Consider the following 15,322-nt stretch of genomic DNA (forward strand, 5'->3'; position numbering starts at 1 on the left):
CGCAGGCTGCTGACGGCCAATAGGATGCTGCGGGAGGCGACAGGCTGAGGAGCTGCGGCCGGAAAACGGTGCTTCCTTCCAGTTTAAAGGTAGCACCAGGCGCCTAGCCGCCAGCTACGCAACAAGTGCAGCAGCGCTCCACGCTTCGGTGGAGGCAGCGGCTCCTCTGAGAGAAAAGAGAGGACCAAGCCACAAAAGTTTTGTAATTTCCAGAGACCACAGAATCACAAAGATTGAAAAAGATTTCCAAGACCATCTAGTTCAACAATCGACCCACGTCCTTCAACTATATCCCTCTCAGTTCCATCTCTGCCCATCCTTCCAGGGACAATGACTCCACCAGGGGCCTGGCCCAATCTTTCTTACAAAGCCAACTTAAAATAGTGAATACTACTATTAATTTCTACTTACACTTCCAGCTGGGTATCTTGCTTCCTTCTGCAAAGCAGAAATATGACAATTTCTACAAGTTTAAAACTTTTTGGTTTATTTCTAACATTAATTACTTCAGCACCATATTATTTTCCCATTAGTTGAAGTCAGCAATTTTAGACAGTCTTGTCTAAAACTCAAAATACATTTCTTGTTTTTAAAATAACTGTCTTTATTTTGCATGTATGATTACATACATACCAGCGTATTCAGAATAAATACAAATACTGGGACAACTTCTGATTACTTTATTTAGACACATTTTGTGTTTTCCCTTTGAGTTGTGGAAGATGAGTGAAACAACACAAGCTGTTCTGCGTTCCACTTTCATAGTTACGGAGTAAGCCAAAGAACAGAACATAAGTTAGCAAAACCTTGAAGCAACATTTTTCCATTCACTGATAGTTAAGAGCAGTATTTTGATTTGCTTCTGCTATGCATATGTACACCAATCCTCTCTGGCAGAGGACTGCAAGTTGAATCTAAGTTACTAATAGGAGCGAATAGCAGGCGGAACAGTTGAACAGTCTTCTTCATTCAAAGTTCTGTCAATTACAGGTCTGTATTTCAAGGTAACCTAAAATAAAAAAGAACGGGGGGGGGGAAAAAAAAAAAAATCAAGGTAAAGGAATCTCATATCTAACAAAGACAGGCTAGTTAACAGGAATGATCAAATAACATGGGCAACTATGACTTATGTTAAACCATTTCCCCATTATTCATTTAATTCCATGGAAAACAAACACATGGTAACCCTCAATAAATATTTAAGTTCTACCAATTTACCAACCAACTGAATCTATTAAAACCAAAAGTCTGATCTGAAATGGTATAGGAAGATTATATATTTAAAAAAAATGCTATCAACAGCTGACCAGCAGGACTGCTTCCTGCTGACAGGGAAACTCTCAACCAGACTCAGCATACCTTCCCCGACTTGACATCCACATATGAAAGGGTGTGCTTCCTCCAATGCTCTTCAAATGGCCTCTTCTGTTGGCCTTGGAGTGGCTTAGAATAGTCAAACTCATCTATCCGTAGCTAAGGAGAAAATGTTAAAATAGACAAGAAATTGGCATCTGCAAATGACTTTAGAATCACATTATTGGTTGCAACTGTAATACACCTCCTAACAGCCAGCAAGCTTTGTTTTAATACTACCCGTGCCAAAATTTAAAGTCCTTGCTAAGCTTCAGTATTAAAATCATGTTCCTTACACAGAATTATTCTGCCTTCAACCCTGTTCGCACATTCACAACCCTATTATTACTGTTCCAGATCTCCCTAATCATTCCAATGCATGCATTGGAACATTAAGGACAGCAAATTCAATCCTACATCCAGGTCACGTAAAATACATACCTTATAGTCCTCTCTGGCATGAGCACCTCGGGACTCTTTGCGAGCCTCAGCACCATAAATGGTCTGCAGGGCACAAAGCATCAGGTTTTGCAGTTCGAGGGTCTCCACCAAATCAGTGTTCCACACAATACCTAGTAAAATTTGAAACACTGTGGAAGGTGTTCTACAAAGAAGTTTTCTTAATTTACTTCTGATCTAGTGCTGATACGCACAAACCAGTCCATGCTCTACAGAATGCAATCACAGTACTCCAATACTGAATTACTCAGTATTTCCAAGGAAGGCTCTACACTGATGCCTACAACCTTAGAAAAAAATCTAGAACTATTACAAAAAAGTGTCCAGGTGCACTACTGAGTGCGTGTGCACTTCTGAGACCAAGTTATAATACCAATTGTCACCTGCTTTATGTACAATTTACAATTCAGTTCCCACATCTCATTTCAGTTGACAGGATGAGGCCAGATGGCTTTTTTTTTTTTTTTTTTTTAAAGTGGTTGTCTAAAAGACCCAGACAAACCCAGGGGCTCCCCCTCAGACTGAAAAAAGAAGCCAGCTAGCTAGATATACAAGATTCCTCTTAAATATCTCCAATGCACACCCCAAGTTCTTTACATGAATATACTTCATTTTATTTCCTATGTTATATCACAACACTTCTTTTCTTGATGCTTGATGAGAGTTGTCCAGGAGAGATTGTTATAATTTCAGTGTTTGAATACACGTCTAAAGAAGGACATAGCAGCTGGAAAGAAACACGCAGCTTGAGCAGAGAAAACATACACCACCAGTTGCACTTAATTCATCAAGTCTTTAGATACACTAAAAGACATGACAGTATCTGTGTGAGAGCTATCTGCTCAGATGAAGAAATAAAATTGAGCATTCAATCTAAAAATAAAGTGTCTTGCCACCTTTCTGCAAGTCACTGGTCTTTTCAAAACATATTTATGAAGTTCCCCTTAGTATTTGAACAAATTCACATCACGTTCTTTGCAGTACTACGTAATTAGAGAGTGCCTAATAAGATCAATTACTTTGCTGACTTCCATGCTTAGCAAGTAGAGATCTAAAGATGCAAAATAATCAAGTCGAGTCAATTTTGAACAAAAGAAAACAGAAGGTCTATGGAAGGAAAACAAAGACATCTTTTTCAGTAATTCTTTGCTATCAAATTACCTCTGTCAAATGTCTTTAGATGAGCCAGATCACGATAAATTTGGCTAAGTATTTCACAGCCTTCTTGTAGTATAGAGCCAGTACGAAATACAGCGGCATGGCTTTGCATTGTCTGCAAGACAGTAAAAAAAAAAAAAGATCAATTTCATATGCTGTACGTGCATAATATTCCACATAATTTAATTCTAGCAGAGCTTGATACAGAGCTTTTCTGACTTCCTGAAGAAAACATTTTCCTGTTTACCTCAAACAGAGGAAAACCCTCTCTATTATCAGTGGGATAACAGAATATTCACAAAGGAAAGAAACAGCTAAGGAAACAGAGATACAGCTTTATTGTACACATACATCTTCCCATACTCCTTTTTATTTCTGCAAGGCAAATTTAAAAAAAAGTGGTCACTCAGCAATGTGACCATTCCATCTCTTCTGCTTGGAATTTTTTTTCTGCCTTTCACGTAACGAAGCTTACCTTCTGCATGTTAAGTCGCACTTCTGAAGTTCTTATGGTTCCATCAGCAAATCTTAATTTGTCAAGATTAGCAACTGATTCTTCACCAGCATTTGGTTTAATGGAGGGAACTGGTTCTCCTGTTAAGAAAATTTCAGCGAGTTCAGTAGGTGAATGTTTCTGGCAGATTCAGATTCATGGAGTCGTAATGACTAACTCAGATCTGTTTTCTTTGAGACATAAGTTGACTGCAATTTTCCCAAACCTATGGTATTCATAGCACTTCAAGAAACAGAGTTCCCAGTGGAATATTTTATTTTCCTGTGATATTTGGTACGGAAATTTTAGGTCAGGCTAAGTTCTGCTGCTAACTCCTTAAAAACTGCACTTTGTACAAATTCTGAACTGTGCAATAACTTTCACTGGATGTAGCTCATTATTTTCCTCCTATTCTTGCCTTGTCTCCTCATCCTCAGACCTCCCATCTTCTCTTGGTCCCTGTTTATGACCAGGATTCAGCCAATAAGCTTGGCAGCTATATGAGAGTTCTTCTCTCCAACACTAGAAACTATCTGTTGCTGGTTGACAAACATCATTAAACTAAACACAAGCAATACCTGACTAACACATTTCATCTGTGCAATTCTGCATTCAGACTAGTAAGAAGTTTCCCACAACTTCAAACTCAGAGAAGCCACAGGACTAATCCAAATAAAATGTTTGTACAACCCAGAACCAATAAATACTGCTAGATCCAAGGGGATTATATCACAGACCACTCCACACAGGCTGGGGCAAGGGGAGGAAGGTAGAAGTTTGCTGCTGTTTATTTTTATTAGTCTCACTCTGCACTGTTAAACTATGAGAAAACAGGTAAAAACTACTAGCCACTCTTGTAATGTAACTGCCTCTTAGAATGTTTCATTGTTTTTTTGGTTTTGCTTTGTTTTGTTTTTAACCTGAAGTTTAGTAGCTACTGCTGAACCAAATTATTTAAAAAGTAACATACATCAATGATAACGCATATACAGAGGAAGAGCATATTACAATTTTTACTATTTTTTTCCTATCACTTGCATGTGTAGTCCAACCTCATATATCAACAAGGTGGCAGCAAATCCCACCAAATGAAAGAAGTGTAAAAGCAAAGGACGCTTACGCAGAATATGCAGTGCAGAATGTAGAGAAGTCAAATCTTCATGTTCAACATCATATTTTACTGAACTGTGCAAAATTTCAACTCTTTTTGCCAGTAGCACTGAGTACCAGTTTTAAGTGGATAAGCTTACAAAGCAAGCCTTAATGACAAGCAGCAGCACACTTAAGAATCTGCATATAAGTAGTATAAATACCAATTCTTCCATTTTCTAACAAATGATAGTGTAGGTCTTGTCTTCTGAATTTGAAGTAAGTAGCAACTCGTAAAGCAAGTAGCAAATCATTAACACCTCCGTAATAGTAAGACAAATACTAACACTTACCAGGCTTGCAGGTCTCTGCAATAGTAAGGGCACAAGCACGACCAAAGACCACCAGATCCAAAAGGGAGTTTGCTCCAAGTCGATTAGCACCATGGACAGATGCAGATGCTGCTTCCCCACAAGCGTATAAGCCAGGTACCACCTTATCCTCTCCATTCACATGAGTGATCACCTACCATTGCAGACAGCCAATTAACACTCATTTCTCAAACAGCTTAAGAATGCAAGCCTCCTCATTTTTCAAGCACCATGTGCAAGTAACGATGAAACACCATCTAAAGTTTTCTCCAAATCTATTAACATCTTAGTTTAATAACACTATGTAAATACAGATAGCACTAAAATCTATAATTTATTCAACAGTACTTAACATAACCATATACTACTTCACAATTCTGCAGAATGTTAGAAAAGGGGAGGATACAAATCTGACCTGTACGCATTACCAAGGGAAAAAATCTGTATTTAGAAAGTAGGATGCAACGTACTAGAAAAAAATAAATGAATCAGCTGACACTATCAAGTTGATATCTAAATAATCTAAGTTGAAGGAATCTGTGATTACAGGAGGTAAAGAGAATTAATATGCATTAAATTAATTGTAACAGAGTCCTAGTTCGATCCCTCAACTGTATCTTATTCTCAAGTTGATAGTCAGAATTCTTGACAGATACGACAGTAACTGTTAACTTCATTTTACAGGTTTCCCAGATCTTCATCTCCAGATGAACTGGAACATGATTTACAAAATCAAACTTTATTGTGTGTTTTAAATGCTCTAACATTATTATTAATGTTATTCAGCACTCTTACATTTACATTTGGATAGTCATTTCCTAACAGCAGATGAAAATTCATCCACTAAAAATGATCTGTATTACTTACCTGTCCCTTGTAATTAGTAGGAATACCTCCCATATTATAATGCACAGTAGGCAGAACGGGAATAGGCTCTTTAGTGACATCAACTCCTGCAAATATCATAGCTGTTTCTGAAATCCCTGGGAGACGAGTTGCCAGCTGCTGGGGTGGTAAATGGTGCAACTGCAAATACACATGATCTTTTTCAGGGCCACAACCCCTATAAAATAAAAGTTTCAGCATTGGAACACAACAGAAATTCTGCAAAAGCTAGTAATTTTTCTAAGCTAACTTGTTTCACTTGTGATTAGAATAGCCTTTGCAAAAAAAAAAAAAGATTTTAAAATTTATCTCTGACAAAAAAAAGAATATCTAGCATATTTTAAAGCCATTCACTTTGGCAGAAGTGTATTTTTCATCATCCAGCTTTCTTCTCACAACAATTCACAGCATTTAAGACTTTAAACAACTGCATCTTCACAGATAGATGTAAAAGTTTATGATAATTAAACAACTGTCCCTAGACATAAAGAATTAGATCACAAAATCCGTAACATCTTATGTTCCCCCTTTCCCCCTCCTAGGGCGCATTAAGAAGGAATAAGTAAAATTTTTTGTGCCAAATGCAGTATTCAGGTATTTAACAAATAAACTACTGCACTGCAATATAACCTACTATGATGAAACATTCATTCTGAAGCTTTATTAGAATATTTAACTAACCTTCCTTCTCGTATCTCTATGGTCATAGAGCGAGACACAACATCCCTGGAAGCCAGATCTTTAGCAACAGGTGCATATCTCTCCATAAACCTTTCACCTTGACTGTTAATTAGAATACCTCCCTCTCCACGACATCCTTCAGTTATGAGGCAACCAGCCCCATAGATACCTGCAAAGAAAGAAAATAGCCATCGAATAAAAGACTTGAGAATTTCCTAACCAAGACAAGCAAGATTGCAGGAGCAAGGTAATGCAAACAAGTCACGTGGCTAGACTTTTTTCTACCTTAGTATACCTGCTAATAACTGTCACCTGTGGCCACTTAGAAACAAGTAGTGTTATTTCTATCAAGCATTCTTACTGGAAAGTGAGCAAGTTCGTTTGGAAGACTTGTGGTATCTAAAACATTACAACCAGAAGAGATCTGCACCTGTCAATATGTAAGGAGAATTTTACAGAGATTTTGTAGATCTTCATAAATTACTTGGTTCAAGATTTCAAAGTAAACCAAAATTGATCATCTCAAGTTCTGCTTGCTCATCTTTCTTGCCTCTTCTCCTGTGCTAAGACAGCACAAGAAGACTTCAAACTGTGTCAAATGTAAAAGCTTACTAAGACCTTACTTATCAGAAATAAAAGAGTTTTCAGCACTGGTCATCATAGAAAAATAAAAATGCTGACATCCCATGCACCTGATAATTATATGAAAAGCTATGGAATTACAAATAATAAAGCTTCTCTGACTACAAAAGCCTCAGTTGCATCAAATGAACACTGACATAATCCTTGACAGGGTTAATTAATAACATTGTAGAAGTAAAAATACAAAAAAAAAATCATTTGCCAGAAGTTAAAACTTAGCATTTATTTAGCAACAAGCGAAAAATAATAGATCTTTATTTCTTAGTCTGTGACCACTGCTGCCTCCAGTTTAGACACTGATACTGTGCTATGAAACCCCGGTCAGAAATATACATCTTTACTTCAACTACCCCATTTTCACAGCATATTCTTATGTGAAACTCCTTAGGTATACAAATCTATCCCATGTTCCTTTATTTATTATTAAACTTCTTATTTTGAGCACAGGAAGCAGCACACATTTCATAGGTAAAGGAGTTTCAACTTGAAAAAGCAGCACCCTTTGTATTTAAGACTGGTATTACATCAGCTGTGACCTCTCATATGGGAATAGTTTTACTCTCAGATTTACTTTCTACAACAGCTGCAGACAAGTCTGAACATTCCCCTATGAGCAATTAACAAAGTAATGAAGCGCAGCAGAAAAATGCAAACTGATTCAAGCTCATTTTAAAACCACAAAAAAAAAATTCATTATACTAAAAAAGTTACCTGTATTACTTTATAGTCTGTAATTATATTCCATACCTGTAGGGTGGAACTGTACAAACTCCAAGTCCTGGCAAGGAAGGCCAGCTCGTGTAACCATAGCAGTGCCATCACCTGTACTAGTATGAGCAGATGTACAGCTGAAGTAAGTACGGCCATACCCCCTGCAGAACACAAAGAGTTAACAAAATTACCAAAAAAATACCCCATCATACTGCTCAAGTCAGCAAAGTGATAGAACTAGAAAAGAGCAATAAGCAAAATACCTAAGGGATAATTACCTAACAGTAATACCAAAATACCTAGCTTTTCCTAAGTTCAACTAAAAAAAAAAAAACTGATGCAGTCCTGTTATAGTCAGCCTCATCTGAAAAATGGCTAATGACAAAGTAAATGGAAACTAATTTTTCTCAAGTAAAACTATTACTAGTAGTTTTAGCAAAATGACTTACATGTGTATACACATGCACCTGATTTGACGTGCTTAGATCTGAAAAGTTGCTTCTCTAAAATTCAATAACAGTAAATTCTCATGCATGCAGCAAAGATATTAGCTTCCAGTGTTTCTGAGCACTGCCAATACTCCCTAGTTTCAGGATAAAATCTCACAAGAAATATTAAACTACTTATTTTAGGTAGCTCAAATTACTTCAGTATTAAAGCCACTGTTATTTATTAATAAAGTCAAATTTCAACCAGCAAGCTCATTTTTCTATGCAAAGTATTTATAAACACATCTATCATACTGAAACAGATAAGAAACAATAAGCAGCAGAACTCCAAACCAAATAGTGCTCCAGTACAAACACCCAAATTTCTGCAACCAGTGATGTAAAGTTACACTTATCTTCTGACAGTTTCATCCCATAGTTTTGTCATCTTAATATAACAGATTCTCAAGAACCTTGAAAAAGCTGTTTACTACTGGAAACTCAGAGTCTCATAGAGATATACATACTTTTGTAACATCACAATGTCTGCTTTCTAAAGCACATTTTTTAGAAATTTAAGATCATTTGGACCATACATAATGCTCTTAAACATTTCACTTTTATGTCATTATTCTAGACTTTACAGTTAGACCTCTTACTAAATTTATATCTCAGTACAAATGTAATAGATGCTTTTTTCCCCTAAGAAGTGATGGAGTTCACACTAATGCTGCTTTTGATTGAAGGGGAAAAACATAACTGCTTTTTTTTCCCCCCTCAAGGCAGTATGTCATCTCCATACTGTGGAGTCAGACACACGTACAAAACACGCAGCCCTCTAAATAGCAGCACTCTCAAGATTACCATAAATTTTGCATTACCCAGTGGCAATGACAGTGTTCTTTGCTCTAAAACGATGTATAGTGCCATCTTCTATGCAAAGAGCAATAACACCCCGACATTCTCCATTTTCCATCAGCAGGTCCAAGGCAAAATATTCAACAAAGTAGCTGGTATCATATCTTAGAGACTGGAGGAAAATAAAAAAGAATTTAAAAAGGAATTTTAACAACAACAACCCCACATACTTAAGTAGCCTCTTCTCAAAACTGTCGAACTGCAAACAGACTGTATCACAATGGTAAGGACAACTTTCCACCAACTGTCAGAGAAGCCAGTTTCCTCTAGAAATCTTCATAAAAATCTACTAACAAGTCTAATTTAGCTCAAATGCATATAGTTACCAAACCACTCAATTCTGAGAATTCATAGCTAGTCAGCAGGATAAATTTCAGTGTTTGGCAGCACTTCAGTCAGCTGCAGTGCTTGTTGCTTGTACAAGCACGTATTACGAGGTCTCTCGGAAAAGCAGAATACACCTCCAGAAGCCATAAACAGCCAGCAGGCATCACCAAGCTAGAGACATTCTTTCATGCCCTCAAGGATCAGAACTGCTAAGCATTTTTACTGCAGCAGCATATGTAACCTGAAGGACAGAAATTAGCTAACCACTAAGTAAATAATAATTAGTTACTAGGTATGAACTTCAGGTTTCAAGTACTTTAGTACCAGTTAAGAAGAATGATTTTATTTCACAGTTGCAGTTTGTAAAATCGACTACAATAGTAATTTATTTTCATAGAGAAAACTCTAGAAGACCATGTTGCCCCTTATGCATTTATGCTTCATTTCTCCCTGCTCCGTTTTATAATGGAAAAAAATGCTGCCTGGTATCTTTTATCAGTTTCCCAATGCCACTGCATCACCTTTTTTAGAGGAAAAGAGACTTTGAGGAAGACTCAGATAAATTCTGTCTGGATCTAGTGAACAGATACAGAAGCAGTAACAATGAAGAACTATTTCAGATCACAAAACTAACAGCTACTTAACACCCACTGTCTTCACAACAGACATCCATTACAAATACAATCTTTCAATATGTTCTAATTTCTGTGTACTCCTGACAAAAAAAGCAAGCATCATATGCCTATACACTTCCATAGTGCCTCGCAAAGAAAGGAAATTTTCCCAGATTCCTCACTGATAGGCATGCAAGTTTTTTTGTGTATATCCAACACCAGAAAATACCATTCAAAAAAAGGAATTAAAATACCACCAAAACTTACAAAAAACAAACAACAAGTTTTACTTCACAGCTCCTTACCCTGCCATACAGAGTATGCAAGAGTGAGTGTCCTGTCCTGTCTGCAACACAACAGCATCTGTGAGCCTGTCCTCCTTTTCCAAACTGAAGACTCTGTCCACCAAATGCACGCTGATAGATTTTTCCTTCTTCTGTTCTACTGAATGGCATCCCATAGTTTTCCAGCTGTTAAATCAAATACAAGAATCAGTTGTGCATAATAAGCAGCAAGTTACTTCACTGTGTTTCTAGTGAGAAGACTACTCTGAGTGCTAGTCCGTTGTAAATAGTTATCATCAATGCCAGCAAAGCTCACCTCTATCACTGCAGCTGGGGCTTGCTCAGTCATGTAGTGTATGGCATCCTGGTCACCCAGCCAGTCAGATCCTTTCACTGTATCATAGAAATGCCACCTCCAGTTGTCATCCTCCATGTTCCCCAAAGCTGCATTGATCCCTCCCTGAAAGTAAAAATACATTTTCCTGGAATTAAATCTGTGAAGTACAGCTTTATTAGATTTCCCTGGTTTCTGTTAGAATTTCATATCATTTATGCCTCTACATACAAGTACAGATTTACAGAGGCTGTGAAAAAAATGCATGCAATTTATCATTTTCACAATGGCTCTTTATCATAGAATGGCCTGGGCTGAAAAGGACCTCAAAGATCATTCAGTTTCAACCCCCCTGCCATGGGTAGGGTTGCCAACCACTAGAGCAGGCAGTCCAGAGCCACATTTATTTTGTTTGTTTTGTTGCACTAAACAGAGCTGCAAAGCTACACGGGAGGCAACAAAAAAGAGAACTGAATAGAAGCTACATGTATAAATTTAGTTGAAATTATTTTGGAGAGATATATAATATTCACAGAGGCCACACAGATATGCGATGCTCCTGTGCATATCCAGATCACCTTTCTTACAGTAGATATCTCTAAGCATATGTTCCACCTCATTTCTCACCTGCGCAGCAACAGTATGAGACCTCGTGGGAAACAGCTTTGTAACACACGCTGTATTAAAACCAGCTTCAGACAAACCAAATGCAGCCCGCAGGCCTGCTCCTCCTGCACCCACAACAACTGCATCAAACTCATGGTCCACAACTGGATACTGTGTAGAAATCTGGAAAAAAATAACAACGTGTTTGTTATCACAAGTATTTCAAGCTAATTTGAAGTTACTCATACATATGCAATGTATTTTAGCAACTCAAGCTCACTATGTACTTGAGCACAACACTCCACTAACACAAGCGGTTCAACACAGTGAGCTGTTTTCTTCTGTGACTCTGATACATTAGGTGTTAACTAATCTGTTACTTGAGATAGAGAAAAGTATGAACATACCGAATCAGAAACTTTGGCAGAAGCACTTCTCTTTCCATCGACTGTAAAGTGAAAGTTGCGTGCAAAAGTCTGGCATGCCGCTGGCCACTGTAGGAAGAAATCAAGACAACTATTATGAAACAAATCTTTTCATAAGGAAGAATTTCAGCACACTCAACTATTCTATGTTACAGTAACCATTTACTCATCACTGATTCAAGAATCATAGAACCATCATTGAATAGTTTGGGTTTGGAGGGACCTTAAAGCCCACACAGGTCCAAGCCCATGGCCCTTGCCACCCACAAGATCAGGCACTGTGCACTGCATCAATGTATTTCAGAAATAAATGCAGTGAAGTTTGGGCTCTCTTACACTCAGTTATGAAAGCATTCAAAGTTTTGACCAGATGAAAGTCCAACCTGCAAATAAAAGGATGTAACAGACTATCAGATCACTAACCAGTCTCTCAGACCTACCTATGGCTGCAGTGATAAAAGTATGTTTGCAGTCAACATGGTATATTATTCCAATTTTCTCTTATGTAAGCAAGGATGAAGACAGCTTTATGACAGCCACACGAATTACTGTAAAATACTTTCTTAGGTCAAATTTGAATTATTTCAGTGCTTAAAAGTAATGTGTTTAAAAAAAACAGTGGTGGGGAAGGCTGTTCCTGATTATCGTTGCTTCAAAAGCCAAGTCTGTTCTTCTTGTTTTCAATCTCTACAATCAGTGACTGATTTAGAACAATTTGCTCATATCTGAATGAAGCACAGGGGCACGTACCCCTTTCTGTAATGTTATTCCCTCTTCCCTACCACATTCAAAACCAACAAAACAAAACAAAAACAACAACCAAACCTAATACCTCAACCCACCCAGTATCCACCTTTGCTTTAGTAAGTTAAAGGAATCAGAGTTTATAGTGCTCACAGTATAGATCATCAGTTTATTGGCATCTACTATTCCTACTCTACACTGTTAAAAAAATGTATCTAACTGAGCAGGTATGTTTAATTAGAACAGCAACAAAGTCATAACAGTGATTGGTAATGCAGTATTAGCACTTCTCTACTTGAGGCATCACCCTGGAGCATTTTTAGACTGAATTTGCTTTTCCTAGCAACTGTTACAGCCATGGTCTAATCACCCAGCAGTTGCAAACCCTAAGAAGCAGGTCCTCCTTCTCCATCACTTCCCAATGACCACTTTAAAGTACATTACCCTTTAGTTAACCCAGCTTTATCAACTCTTTTACTGTTCCTTCAAACGATCTTGCGTAACGGTGAATCTGATGTGTCATCAAACTTGCTGACACACTTCTGTTTTGTTGTTGGTTTTTTTTGTTTTTGTTTCTAATAGCCAAGGGAATTAGGTTCTTATCTAATTAAACAAGATTAGTATTAACAGCTATTACTAATTAATTCTATTAACATTTCTTAAAGAAATGACTCTTCTGCTTCCACCTTGCTCTGTTCCCACACTCTGGGACAATTCCATATCCGCCTTACTTTCCATATTAAGTCATCTTCGTTAACACTGCACATACAGAAACAGATTAAGCGATTGACTGGCAACCAAATGAAACTGAAGTAGCAGAAGTTATTTATCTGCAGAACAGTTCACCCACCAATGTCACACCAAGTTAAAACTGGATGCCCTCACCATACAGAAAGTACTTAAAGGCCTAAGATCAACCAAAGTAAGATGAGCAGAAGTAATTGCCATGATGGGCTGCATGCTTTAAATGTGGCAGCCATGCATTCTCTAGTATATCCTATCATTATTGCTCGTCTCCAAAATGTTGTTCTGACAACAGCACAGCTCCAATTACTGCAATAATTGATTTCTTTTAGGTGAAGAATACTCCAAAAAAACAAATAGGCATTGGAATGGGCTGCCCTGGGAGCTGGTTGAGTAACTATCCCCTGAGGTGTTCAAGAAACACACAGATGTGGTATTAAGGAATGTTATTTAGTGGGCAATATTGGTGATAGGTGGATGGTTGGACAAGATGATTTTAGAGGTCTTTTCATACCTTAATTCTACAAGTCTGTTTGTTGTACAAAGCAATTCAAAAAAAGATCTTTGCTGTATGTAAAGATAGCACACAAGAAATAGATTTGCACATACTTACTGTGGCTTAAAGAAAGCGTAAGTGACAGGGAAGAAAAAAAAATAGCTATAAACAGTGGTTATGCCCTAAAGCATAAAAAGATATTGACCTGTATTTTCTCCCTCAGAAATGGGAGTCATTTCTGAAGACTTTCAGCCATGCCTTAGAAATAATTTCTTTTTCAAAAAATATTTTTTCTGAAGTGGCTATACCACACTTCCACAGTCCTGGGGCTGTTAACTTTGGGGATATCTTTTTCCATCTGGAAACACATGAAAAAAAGCAAACAGAAAAACCACACAACTCTAGCAGACTCCTTCTCACATTTTAGCTTCTGTTAAAACAGAAGCTTTCAGAACTGCTATTGCTATTCACACGCACTTTTTTGTTAAATCTACACAGATGCTGCTATTAAGCTTTTCTCAAAGTGAAGAACAGAACTCTACCAAAAAAAAAAAGAAGTATCAAATTTAAAGAACATATTGATCATACTAACCCTGAGTTGTTTATGCTACCAGGTACAATGTGAGCCTTAAAAAAAAAAAAAAAAATCAAAGGTCCGATCGGAGCTATTTCACTGGCATTCAGAACGTAAATACACTCTTTAAGCCTCTTTCTCCAATTAGGAGCCTCTCTCCTGCACATGTTTTATAGAGCCATCAAGGTTAGACAGACCACTCAGCTCATCTAGTCTGATTGTCAACCCATCCCCACCATGCCCACTAACCATGTCCCTTAGTGCTACACCCACATATTTTCTGAGTATCTCCAAGGACAGTGACTCCACCACTCCCCTGGGCAGCCTGTGACACTGCCTCACCACTCTGAGAAGAGACTTTTAACACCCAACTTGAACCTCTCCCGGTACAATTTGAGGCCATTATCTCTCATCTGATTGTTGCTACCTGAGAGAAGAGGCCGACTTGCCACCTTACAAGACGGGATCAACTACAGGTGTGCTGTGAGCTTTCTTTCCCTGTACCTCTTTTATCATCACAAGCTCCACACAAACAAGAACCAACAGAAAGCTCCCACTTCTCACGATAAAAAACAAGCTGTTGGACTGCGTGATCTTCATAGGTCCCTTCCAACCGTTCTATTCTCAGCCTTCACTGATGACCCTCTACAGATTAGCTGAAGTAAAGCTGTCAGATGTTTGAGAAACACTCCCTACACAGCCAAGCTCCAGTAACATGGACGCTGTCCAGCTTTCCACGAAGACCTCATAGCAGTGTGCAGCACGGTTTCTACCCAGAGGCCAGGGCAAAAAGCGCTTAGATCCGCCAGCTCGCTGCAGGGAACGGACCTTCGCAGCACGCCCTTCAACCGCAGCCGCGCCCACAGGCTCCCGGCCAGGAGCAGCAACGGGGCCGCGCCGAGCAGCCCCCGAGCGCCCAGGGCCTCGCTCCAAAATAAAGAACTGCAGACAGAGTCCATAGCCCGGGAAGAGCCCGCCGCGGGGCT

The 15,322-nt window shown here is 38.3% G+C and overlaps 2 protein-coding genes across 2 annotated transcripts in view; both read right to left on the reverse strand.

Moving 5' to 3' along the window:
- FH (fumarate hydratase) overlaps positions 1–763 on the reverse strand; it is a 21,015-nt gene extending 20,252 nt beyond the window's left edge. The window contains exon 1 of the mRNA XM_031552710.1: positions 680–763. Coding sequence (XP_031408570.1) covers positions 680–763 — 84 coding nt within the window. The remainder of the gene's footprint in view (positions 1–679) is intronic.
- SDHA (succinate dehydrogenase complex flavoprotein subunit A) lies at positions 660–11,889 on the reverse strand (the record flags this gene model as incomplete). The annotated part of the gene is made up of 14 exons (XM_010708606.3): positions 660–1,009; positions 1,360–1,473; positions 1,795–1,925; positions 2,974–3,085; positions 3,446–3,564; positions 4,906–5,077; positions 5,791–5,986; positions 6,490–6,658; positions 7,879–8,003; positions 9,152–9,300; positions 10,435–10,599; positions 10,730–10,873; positions 11,375–11,536; positions 11,761–11,889. Coding segments are annotated over 14 exons (1,974 nt in total), but the record flags the coding sequence as incomplete, so codon positions are not given.
- Between the last annotated feature and the right edge of the window lie 3,433 nt (positions 11,890–15,322).

This window comes from Meleagris gallopavo, chromosome 3, assembly GCF_000146605.3.
Source record: "Meleagris gallopavo isolate NT-WF06-2002-E0010 breed Aviagen turkey brand Nicholas breeding stock chromosome 3, Turkey_5.1, whole genome shotgun sequence".
NCBI lineage: Eukaryota > Metazoa > Chordata > Aves > Galliformes > Phasianidae > Meleagris > Meleagris gallopavo.